This window comes from Monodon monoceros, unplaced genomic scaffold (genome assembly GCF_005190385.1).
Source record: "Monodon monoceros isolate NGI ecotype Baffin Bay Population unplaced genomic scaffold, NGI_Narwhal_1 Super_Scaffold_21, whole genome shotgun sequence".
Classification (NCBI taxonomy): domain Eukaryota; kingdom Metazoa; phylum Chordata; class Mammalia; order Artiodactyla; family Monodontidae; genus Monodon; species Monodon monoceros.
In genome coordinates this window covers 101193878-101210719 of record NW_021703778.1, presented here as the reverse complement: position 1 = coordinate 101210719, position 16842 = coordinate 101193878, and the positions used below count along the sequence as shown (strand labels likewise).

The 16842-nt window shown below is 54.9% G+C and overlaps 1 protein-coding gene across 2 annotated transcripts; it reads right to left on the bottom strand.

The window, feature by feature from the left end:
* Window positions 1-6289: 6289 nt before the first annotated feature.
* NFATC4 (nuclear factor of activated T cells 4) lies at window positions 6290-15595 on the bottom strand. Of its 2 annotated transcripts, none has more exons than XM_029239020.1 (10): window positions 15175-15595; window positions 12980-14075; window positions 11495-11657; window positions 10700-10899; window positions 10233-10405; window positions 9655-9795; window positions 8679-8734; window positions 8271-8397; window positions 7504-8085; window positions 6290-6768 (listed from the first exon to the last, which is right to left on the bottom strand). In XM_029239020.1, the coding sequence occupies exons 1-10, from the start codon at window positions 15272-15274 to the stop codon at window positions 6701-6703; spliced, it is 2706 nt and encodes a 901-aa protein (XP_029094853.1). In that variant the 5' UTR covers window positions 15275-15595; the 3' UTR covers window positions 6290-6700. The 2 variants fall into 2 exon arrangements, with proteins under 2 accessions (XP_029094853.1, XP_029094854.1); XM_029239021.1 differs by having other exon boundaries at window positions 7825-8085.
* Between the last annotated feature and the right edge of the window lie 1247 nt (window positions 15596-16842).

Below are 16842 nucleotides of genomic sequence, written 5' to 3'. Positions count from 1 at the left end.
CTTCCCAGGATTGTCGGGAGAGGCTTAAATGAGATGGGCTTTGCGAAGGGCTTGATGAGGCGCTTGGAGCAAAGTGAGCTGTACCCAAGTGTTATCTACTTCTGTTGCTGCTGTTCTTAGCACACATTTCTGAGCCTTGGTTTGGGGTTGCAGAAAACTTGGAGTTAAAACACATAAAGCATGCCCCTAATACACATCACACACACAAAAAACGGCAGCTTTATCATTCACTGCACAAGGAGAGACAAAGAGTTATAAACACTGACCCTTGTCTTTAGGATCTTAGAATCTAGTAGAGGAGACAGGGAAAGCTCCCTAAAAATAAATCTATGATTACTAGAGGCCACATGACTGATAATCCTGAGAAGGGGGAACCGATCTTCAAGGGGTGGTGTGTGAAATTGCAGAAGAGGATATGGGATGTAAAGCTCACAGGAGCAGGAACAGGGTCTTGCTTTTCTTAACCTTCTTCCTCCTCCCACCTGCCCACCCCACCCTTCACCTTGTTACTGCTGCCCCCTGGTGTCTGTCACCTTCCTAGCACTCCTGGGTGATAACCCAGGCGCTGTTCACTCCTGGGGCACTCTGGAGGGAGGGGCTCCCACCTACCCCAGGACACTGCCAAGAGTGATTGAAACTCAGCTAGGTCCTGCTGGGCAGGAAGGGGTCTCTTTTCTTCAGATTCTCCAGCCTGGACAAGGACACAGACAGCAACTGCCTAGATGGAAGGAAGGGAAAAAACCAGGAATTTATTGTACGGTGGAAAGTGCATCCAGAGTGCCTGTGACACATCCAAATGGATGCAGGGCCTGAGAGCAGTAGATGCAGAGGCTGTGTCTCCAAAAGTTACAAGATCACGGAGCTTTAGAACGGATTGCCCCTCCCCCTACTAGAGCTTCAGCTTCACTCTCTCACTGGCATCAGTACCTAAATATGCTTGTGTTTTTCCTTATAACAAAAATAAACATCTCAACCCTTTTGAAGATTCGTGGTCTGTATTTTGTAGAATGTTTGCCAAGTGTTGTTTGTTGCTTTCTTATGAATAAACTGAGGTTATGGGTTTGGGGAAAGACTATCACAGAGCTTATGTGAGATTCTTAATGCATCATATCAGGGAACACCTGATATCAAATGACTTATTGCTGGTGATGTTAACCTTGATCGCTTGGTTAAGGTGGTGTTTGCCTGTTTCTCTGCTGTAAAGTTGCTAACTTTCCCGTTTCCATACTCTATTTGTTAGAAGCAAGTCTCTAAGTCCAGACCACATTCAAGACAAAAGGAATTAAGCTCCATCTTCTAGAGCAAGGGGTGGCAAAGAATTTGGGACAGTTCATTAAAACCCTCACAGTAATTAGTAGGGCTAATTTTGGAGCAGATACTTTGAGGCTTTGCAAATATCCTGTTCTTCCTTAAAGTTTTACCTACTGATTTTAGCATTCATCAATGGATCTTGCCTGTAGCAATTATTACTATGATGGTCTCATAGTAGACCATCTACCATAGTAGATTTTCTAGTTCCCTCATTCCTTCTACATTTATTAACAGGAATTCTTCTGTAAAGATCTGTCCCTCTCCCCCAGTTGGTTATTTATTCAATCATTTATTTGCAGCAGTGTGGACTTAACAGAGATTTATTTTATTCTTTGAATTACAATCTAATATTATCATTATTTATTACATTGCTCATATTGTTTCAGCTTTGGCCATTGGAACATCTTTTGAGTTGTCTCTTGTGTCTTTTTGATATGCACCCCCCCCTTTTTTTGCACTTACTTTCTGGTAATGCAAGTTGCTCCAGGATTACCTTGTATTTCCCCTGCCCTAGCTCTAGAATTAGCCATTTTTCCAAGGAACCCTGGTTCTTTTTATTGGAGAAGGGTTTTTAGAAGCCAACATCTGGATGCTAGGTGTCTTCATTGATAATGGGGTGCCACTCATTTTAGGCTCTCTTAGCAGAAAAAGCTAGCAAATATATGTATGTATATTAACCCCTATACACACCATATCTATATTTGTCTCTGTATCTATTTGTGTGTATGTGCATGTATTTTATATATACTTATATAAAACAGATATCTATGGATTATAGATCTATCTATATAGATATTTATATAGCTCTAGTATATATTCTATAATATTCTATATATAATATTATGTAGATATAGACATGGATATAGATATATGTAAAACAAGCATGAGTTCATACTGATATCTCCAATCTGAATCCAGCACCACAGGGTTTCTCCTAGCCTTCCAGCCCACACCATGATAACCAACCCCTGCTTTCTCTGACAGTGAGAAACCTACCTCACTACAATTTATTTACTTACTGTTCAACACTAGTATATAGGTTAAGTAGCTTCAGAATCATTAACCTGTAACAAATTTACCAACTATAATCTGTACGTATGATTCCTTTTGTCTTTAGCCTTACAGTACCCAGTCAAAACATTGTTTCCCCAAATTACTGATTTTCGCTCCTTCCCCCCCACCACCACCTTTTCCATACATATTCATAATACATTTAGATTCATATATTACGCTTTACATTCTATCCCAGGATTGAATGACTCTTTAAAAATTTGTATATAATTAATTTCCATCTGTGTAGAGTTCTATAGATTTTGACAGAGTCACGTATTCACCACCGTGAGATCACACAAAACAGTTCTATCACCCTGAAAATTCCCATGTGCTATCCCTTTGCAGTCAACTACTCCTTGTTCTCTAAGCATTCCCCCTGCAACCACTGATCTGTTTTGTGTCTCTACCACAGTTCCTCTTCCAGAATGTCATGTAAATAGAATCACACAAAATGTAGCCACTTGAGTCTAGCTTCTTTCACTTAACAAAGTGCATTTAATATTTATTTATATTGTTGCATGAATCAATATTTCATTAATTTTTATTGTTACGTAGTATTCCACTGCTTGGATGTACTACAGTTAATCTGTTCACCTACTGAAGAACATCTCGGTTGTTTCCAGTTTGGGTTGATTATGAATAAAACTGCTATAAACATTTGGGAACAGGTTTTTGTGTGGACATAATTTTTTATTCACCAGGGTCAATACGTAGGGGAGAGATTGCTGGTGGTGTCACATGGCAAGTCTATGCTTAATGTGATAAGGAGTAGCCAAACTGTTGATATGTCCTTAAGTCTCTTATAGTTTAGAGGTTCCTTCCCCATCTCCTTTTTTTCCCCCTTTTCTTTTCTTGGGATGTTTTGTGGAAGCAACCAGATGCTGAGGCCACTAAAACCAGCTCCCAAAAAAGCACCAAACCCCTGCGCACTTCCCTCGTCTGGAGTTTCCAGGAGGTACATGAGATGCCACTCCTCTGCAGCCTTCTTCCCGACACTTAGAAAGTCTCCAGGGGGTGCACCAAGGCATCACAGAACTGCTCCAGGCAGAGCCCAAATTCACCTGGAAGGCTACCCAGTGTGCCCTCCCCAGGTGTCGTAGAGGTCAGAGACCCAGCCAGAGAAGGAGACTCAAAAATTCTGGGGCAGCTGCTGCTGCACCAGAGCTCCAGGCTGCCGCGAGACCATCTCAGATTGTCTATGGAGCAGGACAGAGCCAAAGAGAGAGGAGAGGGGAGCTGCAACGTCAGGAATGTGTGTGCCTTTCCCCTCCCTTAAGTACACTTTTGCAGGTGACCTTCCACCCAAAGCAGCCCAGACTAGATCTATGAGAAGGGGGCAGGGAGCTGTCTTAGAGTCTGGAGTGGGAAGGAATGACCCTTAATTGACAGATGACTCTAGTTCTCAAACTTTCTTGTGCCGGAGAATCACCTAAGGCAGTGGTTCCCAACCTTTTTGGCACCAGGGACCAGTTTCATGGAAGATAATTTTTCTATGGCTGGGGGCAGAGGTGGGTGGTTCAGGCAGTGAGCAAGTGATGGGGAGCAATGGGGAGCGGCAGGTGAAGCTTCGCTCGCTCGCCCGCCCGCCCACTGCTCACCTCCTGCTGTGTGGCCTGGTTCCTAATAGGACATGAACTGGTAGCGGTCCACGGCCTGGGGGTTGGGGACCCCTGACCTAAGGTGCTGTTTAAAATGCAGAAACCTATGCCTGCCCCCAGATAATACAATTGAGTAGGTCAGGGGTTGCCTAGAAATCTGTATTAAAAACAAAAACAAACAATAAAATAAAATAAAACCAAAAAACCTCCCTAATGACTCAAATGCAAGTTATCTTCAGACCACACTTTGAGAAACCGTGGCCAAGGAAGTCTCTTCTGGCACCGACCGAAGATCCAGCCTCCTTCTCTTCCCTCTCCCAACTCCAGCCTCAGGGAGCTGGATGTCTGTAGGAACCTGGGAAGAGACAATGACCTTGGGAGTTGACCCGCCCACCTCAGGATTCTAATGGGAAGAGGGATTAGGCGTGTGAAGTATGGGCCCACAGGGCAGAACAATGAGCTGGCAGAGCAGTCACAGGGAAGCAGATGGAAGCTCTACCCAAGGAAGAGCTGTGAGGCAAATCTACTGTATCAATCCCAGCTTAAACCCTACCATCTAGTGGGAAAGCGCCCATTATCCTTGGATAACTAAGCTTCCTAGCGTGGCTACAAGGCCCCTCAGAACCCAGCCCCTGCTTCCCTCTCTGGTCCCCACTTCCAGAACTTCACCAGTCCCACGAGCGTGCCAAGCCCTCCATCTGCTGGCCCTCCCTGTTTGCCTCTCTCCTCCAAGACATGGCCCATCTGGTGGCTCTGCCTGGCCTGCCCTTCCCCTACTCTCAGCCCAGTCAGTTCCCAGTCATGCTTCAGATCCCAGTCTAGAAGTCAGCCCTGAAGTTCCCTCTGACCCCCACAGCTGGATGGAGTGCCCCTGTGTTCTGCTCCTTCCCCATATTAAAATTGTTTACTCCCCCCACCCAAGACCTGACATACTATCTGTACAAGAAACATTTACCGAGTTGAATTGTTGAGTTATAATGTGTGTTTACTTACTGTCACCCCATGAGGCTATGAGGTCCTCCAGGACGCATTGGCTGGCACTTAGTAGCTGCTCAATAAATGCCTGGCAATGAATGAGTGGCAGTGCTATGGCAGAGAGTGTAACAGTCTGCCCTGGGAGGCAGCGAGTCCCCATCACTATAGCTTTTCATTCACAGAGGCTGACTCGCCTCCTGTCAGAGATCTTGGAGGGGGAGCTGAAGGGTGCTGGCCAGGACACGTGTGCCCTGGGTCCCTCCTGCTGTGGGTGATGACTCTAGTCCTGCTGGAGGGTACCTTTGAGAAGCAGCCATGGCCCGGTGAGCCAATCACCTGATATCAGTCTGGTTCGCAGCAGTTTGTGTTCAGGAAGATAAAGGAGATTCATTGCAAAGCAGTAGTGACAAGACCAGGGGTCATCCTCGTTCTCCTGTCCTCCATTCCAGAGCCAGCTTCTGTCACACCCACAGCTGAACACATGGGCACTTGCCAGGCCTGTCTAGACGCACTGGACATACCAGCCTTGAGAGGAGGCAAGTCTCCCGAGTACTAACACCCGGAATATCTTTGGGGTATGGCCCCCTGCAGCTGGGCCAGTGGTCCTCAGTGCCTCCTGTATGCCAGGCTCTCCCCAACCCACTGGGGACTTGGCCCCCTAGGCTGTCAAGACATGGGGCAAACCAGGTTTCCAGGCTGGGCCTGTCAGTGGTGATATGTGGGTATACCTGTGGGAAAGGCCGGAGCTCAGGCCATGTCAGGGCAACTGGGGAGCTGCTTGGCTTCCTGCAGTCTACCTCTGAAACATAGATCTTTCCAGAATGTCTTCACAGACCCCAAAGTTTGGAGAATCCAGAGTGTGGATGGACCCATGCCAGCCCTCCCTCATCTCCTACCCTGCTCCAGGGAGATAAGCTTCAGGGGCCTGACCTCCATGGGTTAGGATATCTGAGGGTGGGCTGGGGGCAGGAGCCCAGAAGTGCAGCGTTCAACCTGCTATTGATTAGCTGTGTGACATACGGCAAGCCCCCTTCCCTCTCTGAGCCATAGACTCCTCCTTTGTAAATGAGGGAGAGGGACTAGACTGGTGTTTCCTGACCTTGGCTATGAATCAGAATCATCTCAGTGGTAGCAAGAGAAAGTAACTTGAAAATACACAGATTTTCCCAAAGCTCCTAAAGGAAACTGAATCCCCAGGGAGGAGAGGTCTACAAACCCTGGCTCCCGACCTCACCCCAGTTAGGGAGCCTCTGCGACCCTTCAAACCCTCCCCACCCCCTTGCACTGACACTCTTTGGGATGCAATCTTCCCAGCCACATCCCATCCCTTCCCAGGTTCTAAGCCTCCTCTGGCCAGGGCTAGAGTAAGCTGCCCCATCTCTCTCTCCAAAGAGTTTTGGAGCCTGAAACACTAGTCAGCGAGCAGTTTATTACCCATCAACCTGGCCCCAGCCTCCCAGCACCGTGGGCTGTACACAATCTAGACACGGCCTTCACTCCCGGCAGTCCTCCAGTCCTCGCTCCCAGTACCCCCCCAGGGTCCACCCCCATCCCAGGCCTCCACATTCCCCCGCCCCCAGCCCTCCAAGGCAGCACCAGGCCCCGGGGGCCACACCTCAGCTAGGGGAGGGAAGGGAGGGCAGGGGAGAGCAGGCAAGAAACTGGGAAAGAGGAACCATATTGGCCCCCAAGCCTCTGGAACCGCCATCCCAGGATGAAGGGAAAGTGGGCAGGGCAGGGGGGAGCGGGGGCCAGGCGATGGTTCAGGCGGGAGGCTCTTCTCCAGGAGGTGCAGGGAAGCCACTCAGGTCTCGGCCAATGATCTCACTCACTGTAAAGGAGGGGCAGTTGAGAGACTGGGCAAGGGGCAGGTCGCCTCCTTTTCCAGAGACCCCCAATCCATTCCAGGCAGGCCTCCGTCTAGGATGCCTCCAGGCTCCTCCTGCACTGGCTTCTCTACCACTGGGCCTCAGTTTCCCCACTATGTCCTGACCCCTGCTCTCAATCAAATCTTGCTGAACTCCATCCATGTGGGTTCTCGGGCCCCCTTCCTGCTGGCTTGGCCTGCAGCGTCAGGGCAGTCACTGTCAGCAGGGCCGGAGGTGGGTGTAGCCAGTGGGAGGAAAGAGAGGCGAAATAGGAAGGCCCCTCATCACCAATCCAGACTACGGTCACCAGGTTTAGGGGGAGAAGCTTAGGCAAGGGAAAACGTGCTCGGCTGGGACACCAGCAAGCCACTGCCCCTCTCTGAAATTCACTGCCTGGATCTGCAAATTGAGGGAGCCAGATTGAATGATCTTGCAAGTACTTCTAGCCCTGAGATTCAGTGATCTGGGGCCAAGGGCCGAGGCAGCAGAAAGGTTAGGCAGGTACTCCGTGCCCCCTTCAGAATTCAACTGGATTCAACTGGCCACACGCACCAAGCACTGGCCTCCTTAGGCCCTCCAGCTGGCCCTGAGGGACCACGGAGGCCCAACCTCTGGGAGGCCAAGCTCCAGCCCTCAGCAAACATGCAGAGCAATCTCTTGCACACACTCACACTCGCAGCCGCTGGTCCCACACCCACCTTCCTCCAGCGTGATACCCTGGATAGGGACACTGTCTCGGAAGCTGCCGCCGTAGCCACCCCTGGACTTCTCCTGCTCCGGAGCCCCCTCCCCAGGGCCATAGCTTGGCCCTACCTCACTGTATCCCTCGGCAGGTGGGGGGTGAACACTGCTCTGGGGAGCGAAGGGGCCTTCAAGTGTTGGGGATGAAGGTAGTGGAGGCCGGAAGGGGGCTGGAGGAGGGAACGGCAGCCCCAGCGGAAAGGGGGAGCCCCGTCCTCCATAGGGGTCACTAGGGAAGGGCCGGGGAAGGAATGAGACTGGAGGTGGGCGGGCGCAACCTGTGGTACCCCCAGTCTCAGGGAACATCCGCGGGCCAGGTCTGTAGGATGGCGGGGGCCCCGTCTGGGGGTACAGAGGGGTCGTGCCATAGCTGAAGCCTTCTGACAGGTAAGGAGTTTCATAAGCAGGGTCTTCATGGGGATAGGAGGGGTAGGGGGGCCTGGGTGGTGAGAAGTCCATGTCAGAGCCAAAGTGGGGGCCCGATGCTGAAGGGAAGCCCCGGAGAGATGCGTCCGGTAGAGGCTCCTCCTTGAAGATCACTGGACGGATGGGAAGGAGGACACGCTGGTGAGAGGGCTGGCAGTCTCCCTGCCGCGCACCCTCCAGCCCTAGGTCTCTTCTATCCCTAGGTCTCATCCCTCCCTTGACCCCTCACTGCACCCCTGTGCCCCTGCATCAGTCCCCACGTCCGCATCCCCCCACCATGGGCTGTTCCGGAGCGCACCAGGCAGGAACTTGAAACTCTGGGTAGGACTGCGCTTCCTCCGCCCGTTGGAGACGTAAAAGTAGACCTGGACTGGCCGGGACACCCGCTTGTTGCTGTACTCGGGGATGGTCAGGGTCAGCGTCACCTGGGGAAGAGCAGAGGATGAGGCAGGGGGCCCTCAGGGATCTAGGCTCAGCCCAGCCCTTCCAAGTACCCTAACACCACCTCCTGGCTTTTTCCATTTACAAAGGAGCAAAGTTCATTCCCTAGAGGTGTCCCTGCTTCCAGAGTGGCCAGGTTGCTTCCTCTAGAAAAGAACAGGTAGCTGCTGGAGTCCACTCCCAAGCTCAAGGGAGCTGGCTGAGAATCTCCTGACTTCTCCCACCCCACTCCCACCCACAGGGGGGACCCTAGTAACACGGGTACCTCATTGCTCTGCAACCGGTTCACTGTGGCCTCCTCCTCCCATTGCAGCTTTCCATCTGTGCAGGAAGAACAGGGAGCTCCAGCCCAGCCGCACGGCCCCTACCCCTTGCCACATGCCCAGGCCTCTGCCATTTCCCCTCCTGCTGGAGCCAAGGCCAGACTCAGAAGGTCCTGACAAGGCCTAGCTCACAGAGGAGCCCGCTGCATGTTTACTCAACCCAATAGGACAGGCAGGGTTTAAAACAGTCTCCAAGATCTAGAGCCACAAGCTGAGGCCAAGAGAAATGGCAGGGCCAGTCCAGGGACCAGAAACAACTCTGGAACCCTCTCATGCACCTCTAAACATCCCCTCCCATGACAGAGCTGGAAAGAAGTTCAAGGGTAGGAAAGGGTCTCAGCTTGAAGGGAGGCTATGAGGCCCCAAGTCTCATGACCCAGAACCTCTGACTCTGCTCTGATATGGTCCTAGGGCGCTAAACTTGAGGAAAGGGCTGGGGCTTTGGGTGGGCAGGGTTGGGGAGAGCAGAGGCCTCAGGTTGGTGAGTATACCTGGGCCCCTCAGTCTTCCCTTCTCCACCCTGGCCGCTCTATTCTGGGGCACCTCACAGCCTCCTGTAATCACAGCTGTGCTGCCAGTCCCATAACTCAGGAGGGGCTCAGGGTCCACCTGTGAGGGTACAAGTCACCTCTTTCCTTCTCATCTTCCCCAGCCACATGGGGGTAAATTAGCTCAAAGCTGACTCCTCAATAAAAGAATGTGTATTTCTTACATTTATTTGCCATCCTGAGCGTTTCAGATGCCCAGAGTACGCACGGGAAGGAGACAGTACAACAGGACGGGCGGTCTATCTGCCCCATTTTACAGATAAGGAAATTGAGGCTCAACTTGCTAGTTTAGAGACAGTGCCAGAAATCATTCACCCTCCCGTTCCAAGCTCTTCCTGCCTGCCCTCCCCGCCTCCCCATAGATACTCACCAGGGCCCCTCTCGATGAACACCACCTTGGAGTCAGGCAGGAAGTTGGAGCCAGTCAGCACTAGTTCCTCCCCTCCCGTCACGGAGCAGGCACTGGGGCTGTAGGCCTCCACCTGGGGCAGCTCCTGAGCTGAGCGCTGGGCTGCAGAGCAGTGCAGGAAAGGCCTGGCTGGCTGGTATGGAGAGGACAGCCTCCTGTGCCCCAACCCTCCCTAGAATAACTGTCACAGGGCCCTGGAGGAGCCCTCCTCAGAAGCAGACACACAAGAAAAACAATGGTCTCTCTGGGGTCACACAGACCATGTAAGGAACCACTCCTGGGCAGAAAGACAGAGATGAACAGGGTAGGCCTAAGAGCTATGCAAACAAATACATGGGGGATACCCAGGGGCAGATGGAGCAGGGGTAAAGTAGAACACTTCCCCCAGCCCATCCATGATAGAAATAAGGGCTGGGTCCTTCACAGGTGTCCCCAGGACCAGCAGGGCACCGCACATTCTGCAGAGGAGATGGGCAGACAGACACACAGACAAGAAGTTAGCCAGAGACAGAGAGATGCTACAGGGCTTCTTTGCTCACAGCACTCGATGGGCACCGATGCTGTCTGCACCGAGATGACCTTCCCGCTGCCTTGGGGCACGTGTACCCTGAATACCAGCCGCACGCGTGTGTTCTTGCGCCCGATGTCCGTCTCACCCTTCCGCAGCTCAATGTCTGAATTCCGAAGCTTCAGGATTCCGGCACAGTCAATGCTGAAGCCAAGAACGGAAGGCAAGCCCTCCCAGCTGATGCCAGAATCACCCTCCATCCAAAGCCCTAAATGACCTTCTCTGGGAGACTATGGGGGGGCTATCGGAACCCAGAGGTGGCCTCTCCAGAGTACTCCCCAGCCCCAAAGTCCCCTTCTAGATGGTGAGAACGCCTGACACCTCCTAGGGATGATGTCTAACTCTTCTGGGGAGAGGAAGAGTGGACCTAGCTTAGACCCCATGGAAAAGGCTAGTCCTCAAGCCCGCAGAATGAAGGGAAGTGGAGTTGGAACCTACTTGGCTGCCATGTTGTTCTCAGGGAGCAGGGTCATCTCCAACACCTTGGTACCACTGACTACAGCTTCGTAGCTGGCCGTGGCCACCATCTTGCCCGTGATACGGTGCACCTGATAGAAAGCGTGAGGTCGCAGGTTCCTCTCATCTGCGGTGCCGATGAACATCTGTAGGGTCAGTGGCTTCTCACTGTAGCCTAGGAGCTGGCAGAGGGAGACAAAGGCCACCCAGTTGAAATCCCCACTGTCTCATCCTTCATCCATCCCTAAGTTTTCAGTCCACCCCTGGAGAGGAGTGAAAGATAAAGGATATCCTGGAAGGGATTTCCAGGGGGAGATTGGGCACTAGTTTCTCCACCAGTTGTGGTGAAAACGTGGCCTGGAGTTCAGTGTTATTCTTGGAATGAGGCCCAAACTGGGCTGGGCAAAGGGGAAAATCTTCCAAGGGAGACTGGCCCAACTCAACAGAGACAACCTAACTCCCAGTGAACTTTGGCCTCAGCCTGACCCCTCCCCCACATCTGGCAGGCCACCATTTTCCAGAGTAGACATAAGGCTGGTGTCCCATGGGATGAGTGGAGCCGGGGTGGAGGGACAGAGGAGTAGAAAGTACATCCGGGTCCTTGAAGTGCACCCTTCCTCCCCTAACACCAGTCCCTCCCCCAGGCCGCCTGCAGGGTCATTGCTGAGAGGGAGTGTGGGAAAGGGCAGTGCCATGGGTCTGCACAGCTGGAGCCCATCTGCAGGGATCTGGGACTGGAGAGGAGAGAGGCTACCAGGCCTGGCTTCTGCCCCTTACCTTGACAATGGGGTGACCACCAGGGGCAGCTTTGACAGCTCCCCGGCTGCCCTCTGTCTCATAGTGGGCCCGGTGGTGGGCTCTGGGCTGCACCTCGATCCTCAGCTCCAGCTGTTCATACTGGCTGGGCAGAGGCCAGTCCAGCGGGGGGAGGGCAGAGGTCCTGGACAGAGACAGAGAGAAGAGCACTGATCACCCGCAGCCTCACACCCCAATCAGGGCAGCCCTGGGTCCCAGCTCCCCAGGATGTGAAGGAGGAAGCGGCAGTGGGTATGGGAGAAAGAAAATTACAGCCGAAGTAAAACAGTCCACAAGTCCAGAAGCAGGGGAGATGGGGGACAGACCCCTCAGAGCCCCTTGAGTTGAGGGTATGTAAATGGGCACCAGGACTGAGACTCCCTTCTTCCCAGCTCTGAACACAGGGTCTGGATACAGAGGAACCCCAAGCCCAGTTTAACCCCCAAGCCTGGATAGGAAGAGTCAAGTAAAGAAGCACAACTTCAGGGACTTCCCTGGTGGTCCAGTGGTTAGGACTCTGCCCTTCCACTGCAGGGGTCATGGGTTTGATCCCTGATCGGGGAACTAAGATCCCACATTTTTAAAAAAAAAGAAGCACAACTTCAGACCAGAAAAGGTCTCAGAAATTAACCCCTTTGTTAATTTGTTAAGCCCAAATAAAGAAACTGAGGGTGGAACGTAGAGGGCTAAGCAAGCCAGCAACTGACAGAGCCGGGACTGAGCACATCCGTTCCCAGGCCAGCGCCCTTTCCACTAGCTGGGGCTGGACAGGTGGGTTCCAGAAAGCTGGGGGTTACGGATCTGCAACTTTCCTGTAGTGAGTGCCCAGACACCCTAGGCCAGGGAGTCTCAACCGGTAATTGCCCCCAGGTGATACTTGGCAATGTCTGGAAACAACTAAGGGAAACTTTTCTGGATGGAGCCAGCTTGATCTGACATCAAAGTTTTAGGATTATTGAAATGGACAAGGTTCTTTGAGGGTGGAAGGTGTAGAAGAACAGCAAGAACTGCTTGGTTTAATATGAATCCTTTGACTTGCAAATACATGCTACTTTATTCAAATCTAGCAGGTATACTTTTAAGCCACAAGTCAGGCCCTAGAAATTGAGTTAGAGAAGGGCATTGTAGGGCTGAAATCCAGCCCATGTTCCAGCACCGAGCTGCGGGTGGAGGACACCCTAGAGGAATTCCTCCTTTACCCACATGGTCCTTCTGGGGCTGGAGGGGCTTTTTCTAATTGATCCACAGGGAGTGACTGTCCTTTTGCAAATCATCTGTCCAAAGGGGGTGCGTTTTTTAAATTCTCCCTAAAACTGAGTAGTTTACCAGCAGCCAAGCTGGTAGCAGATTCTCTTTTGAAATGCCAAGGACACAGAACTAGGACCTTTCTTCAAACCCATCCCTTGGCCCTCCTGCTCCCTGGGTGAGATGACTGGAGACAGCAGTGGTGTCAGACACAACCCTCACCTGAAGATGGGGCTGTGTCCCCCCGTCCGGGCCTTGGACCAAGCCAGTGGGGAAGGCACCGCCAGGTAGTCCATGCCGGCAACCTCCTTCCGAGGACCCCCGGGAGGAGCCCCAGCCTCCTCTACTCCCGAAGGCAGCTTCCCATTGCACGGGGCAGGCTCCTCAGACCGAGGCAGGGCCACCGCCTGCTCGCTGGAAGTCCTCCGGGTCTTCTGAGGGATGCTCTCGGCTGGTGGGGCCCCCGTGTAGTCAAAGGGGCCAGGGGAGCCCGGGTCCCGGACCAGAGGCAATGGGGGTGCTGGAGGTGGCTCAGGCCCCTCCTCCCCTAGGCTGCCTCGGCGGGACAGAGCTGGGGAAGCCGAAGATGGGGTTCCTGAGCTGGAATAGCGCCGCTTGCCACATGGAGAGGCAGGTCGTGGGGAAGCTGGGGTGGGCCCAGGAGCGCTGAGGAGTAGCCAGCTATCCTCTGGACCCCGGCCTCCAGGGCTCGGACCATACAGGCTCCAGGGGTCATCGGGGGTCCACGGCCTAGGGGAGGCCCGGGGTGAGGGCAGTGGGGAGCCTAGGCCAAAGCGGGAGGCCGCCTCATTTAGCTCAGACTCCACCTCGTCACAGGCTGCATACAAGGCTGCCTCGTCAGAGGCATCTGAGAAGAAGCTCCAGGAAGACAGGCTGCTGCTGCCAGGGCTCGGGCTGAAGAAGGGACCCCCGCCCTGGCCCCCTGCCTCTCGGTAGCCTCCAAAGCCTTCTGGTGGGGGGTAATCCCTGGGGGATCCTTCCCCCCAGGCATCTGGGTTGTCCTCCAGCGCAGCTGGCGGGTCAGGACTGGGAGAGATAGAGGTGATGCGGATGCTGGGACACTCAAGAACACGGCCTCCCCCAGCCCCCCCGGAGCCCCCTCCCGGCCCCCCCAGCCTCACTGACCGGGCTGGCTGGCTCTCCCAAGTGCCAGGTGAGGGGGCCGGGCGGGGTGGTGGGGAGTGCATGCCAGGCCGAGGGGGTGGGGGCCGGGGAATGCCAATAGGGGCAGCACCATAGGGAGGGGGCTCCCCCAGGCCCAGACGGCAGCATGGTGGGGTGTCCTCTGAGTCCAGTTCTGTCAAAATGGGAAGGGAAGGAGACAGAGAGAGGGACGTCACAGGAAATGGGGAGAGAGAGAAGCAGGTGAGATGTCTAGGTTCCTTGAGCGGGCAGCCTCCCAAGTCTGGTATGCTGCCCCCTCCTCAGTAAAGAGAGGTCTCTGAGATGCCCTTCAGAGCCACAAAGACAAAAGCAAAGTTGGCCTTGGGAAGGTGGAGGAGATGGATGGAGCCAGACGTGTCAGGTCTTTTCCTACGCAGAGAACATCACACTCTGAGCTCCTGGCCCTGGGACCTGGGGTACCAGACGGGGCGGGTCTCAAGGTAAGGGAGGCGGGTCGAGAGGGGCTGGAGCTGGGCCCGGAGGCGTGTTTAAGGAAGCATTGGGCTGAGCTGGGGGCGACTCACACATGAACCCAATTAGCAGCGGTTCCCAAACCCCCAAACGGCGCTGGCAGGAGCCCCAGTTGCCATCGCAACGGTGGCCAGGGGAAGGGGGGCTCCAGGGCTGTGATGACAAGGGAAGGTGGCTCCTCCCTCACTCCCCCCAATCTGGGGGTGGGGGTGCAGCGGAGGGGTGCCGCGCGCCGGCCAGGCGAGGGAGGGGTGGCGCGGGCTGCCCGGATTCCGTGCGAGCGGCGGCCGCCGCCCCCGGCTCAATCCCCGCCATCTGCCTCTCATTGCGGCCAGACGGGGGAGGGGGAGGGGCGCCCCGGCTGGGCCTGAGAGCGCCCCCAGCCCCTGGCGTCCCGTCTGCGGGCCCAGGGCTCGGTCCCCAAGGGGCAAGCTCCGGAGCCCAATCTCCCCTTTCCCTGGCAGCGCCCGGGGCTCTCGGGACCGCTGTTCCCGCCCGCCCCGCATCCCAGTGACAGCCCAGCCGAGAGGCGGCGCGCAGCCAACGGCACCCCCCCCCCCCACCCCAGTCACGACCTAAAAAGGAGAAAGTGGCGCCGGGTCCCCAGCCTCACCTCCGCAGACCCCCGAGCCCCGCACCTCCCCTCAACCGCTGAGCCCCTCATCTCTCACCCCAGGCTCTCTGCCCGAAAGTCCCCAGACTCAGGATCCCTGCGCCCTTCCCTCACGGACCCCAAGACCCCTCCCCAGCCCCGCACTGACCTTCCCCCGACCCCCCCGCGCCCAGCGGGGGGGCCTCCTTTTCCTCCCCGAACACCAGCTTAAATTCCAGCTCCTCATCCTCGCAGCTTGCTGCCCCCATGGATCCGGCCAGAGCCCCCAGGTCCCGGTCTGGGTGGGAGGGGGGATCTCAGGAGGCTGCAGTATCTTGACCCGTGGCTCCCGCCCTCCCTTCTCTGAGACGCCCCCTCCTCCGCCGCCGCCGCCTCCCTCCGGACGCCCCCTCGTTATTATAGAAACTTTTCCAAACTTTTTTCCCCAAACTTCTTCAAAGTGCCCCCCCAGCCTGTCTCTGATTGGCTGCCCGGGATGCTCCAGCCCCTCCTCCAGGGATGAGATGGGAAAACCACGCGCCCCTTGTCCCCCCCCCGTCCCTCCCTCCCTCCCTCCCTCTCTCTCTCTCTCTCCTCTCTCCAGTCCCTCCCCCTCAAAAAAAAAAAAAAAAAAGAACAAAACTGAATTGGAAAACGGTCTCTCAAGCGTGGTAGGACCATAATGATGCCTATTGGCCCTCAGTTGTGACAATCATTTCCCCGCAGGGAGCACTACCACCACAATCCCCAACTTAGTCTAAGTTCAGGGGCTCCGGGTCCGAGCGCCTTAAAGGGGCCACATCCTGGGCCCACAGTGTAGAGGGCCCGGGGAAAACACTTTCTGAAGAATTGTGCAGCCAGCAACTAGCAAGGAAGGACCACCTCTCCTCCCCTTTTCCTCCAAGCCTAAGGCCAGCCAGGCTCTGGGGTTAGAGAATGGCTCCAGGCTGCTCTGAAGAGGAGAAAGCCATTCCTTTGAAGACCCTAGCCTAAGGCCGCTCTGCCTAGGCCTTCTGGAAGCCTTTGACCTACCGAATCAGGCCCTCCACCGGTCATCTCTCCTCCTCCCCCCAAAATGAAGAACATTTAGCGGTCTCGGGTCACTGTTCAAAGGTCCACGGCTCCTGATGGGCGAGGATCCAGGCCGGACTTTACCGCTGCCCTAGTCTCAGCCGCCCAGAGGGGCCATTAATTAGCCCCTTAGGAAAGTCGGCTCCCTCCTCCCTAGAACCTTAGTCTGGAATGAATCTCGGATCCGATGGCAACCCGCTCCAGCTCTCCTGATAATCCTGACCAGGTTTACCGGAGCCCCGCAGCCCAGCGACCTTGTGGGCCCCAGAGTTGGACACCTGTCACCTGTGCGGGAGGAGGAAGAAAGACTCGGACTGGAGTTTCTAGGAAGGGCAGGCATGGTGGGGCCCTGTCGTGTGAGAGGGATTTAGATCGAGATTAGTTACTTGGACGCCGGACTGGAGTGGGGGGTGGGAGGTGGGAGGTGGGAGGTGGGAGGTGGGAGGTGGGAGGCGGGTACCATTCCCCCTAGCAGACCGTAGGCTACAAACCTGTCTAACAAGCCGCAGCTATCTTTAATCTAAATCCCTCCGGCTCAGGGCCGCGCCCCCAGCGGCGCCCCAGCCCCGCATCTAAAGGGTTAAGCGACGGCCCTCGGGTCAGACGTTTACAAACACTCCGCAGCCGGGGTGGGGCCGCGCCCGTTACTCTAATGAGAAACAGGCTCGGCGGGGCCGGGAAAGAGGGGAGGGCTGGCCCGGCCCGGCCGGCCCGAGCTCCGCTGCGGCCGATGCGGCTCCCCTCCCTTCCCTCCCTTCCCTCCCTT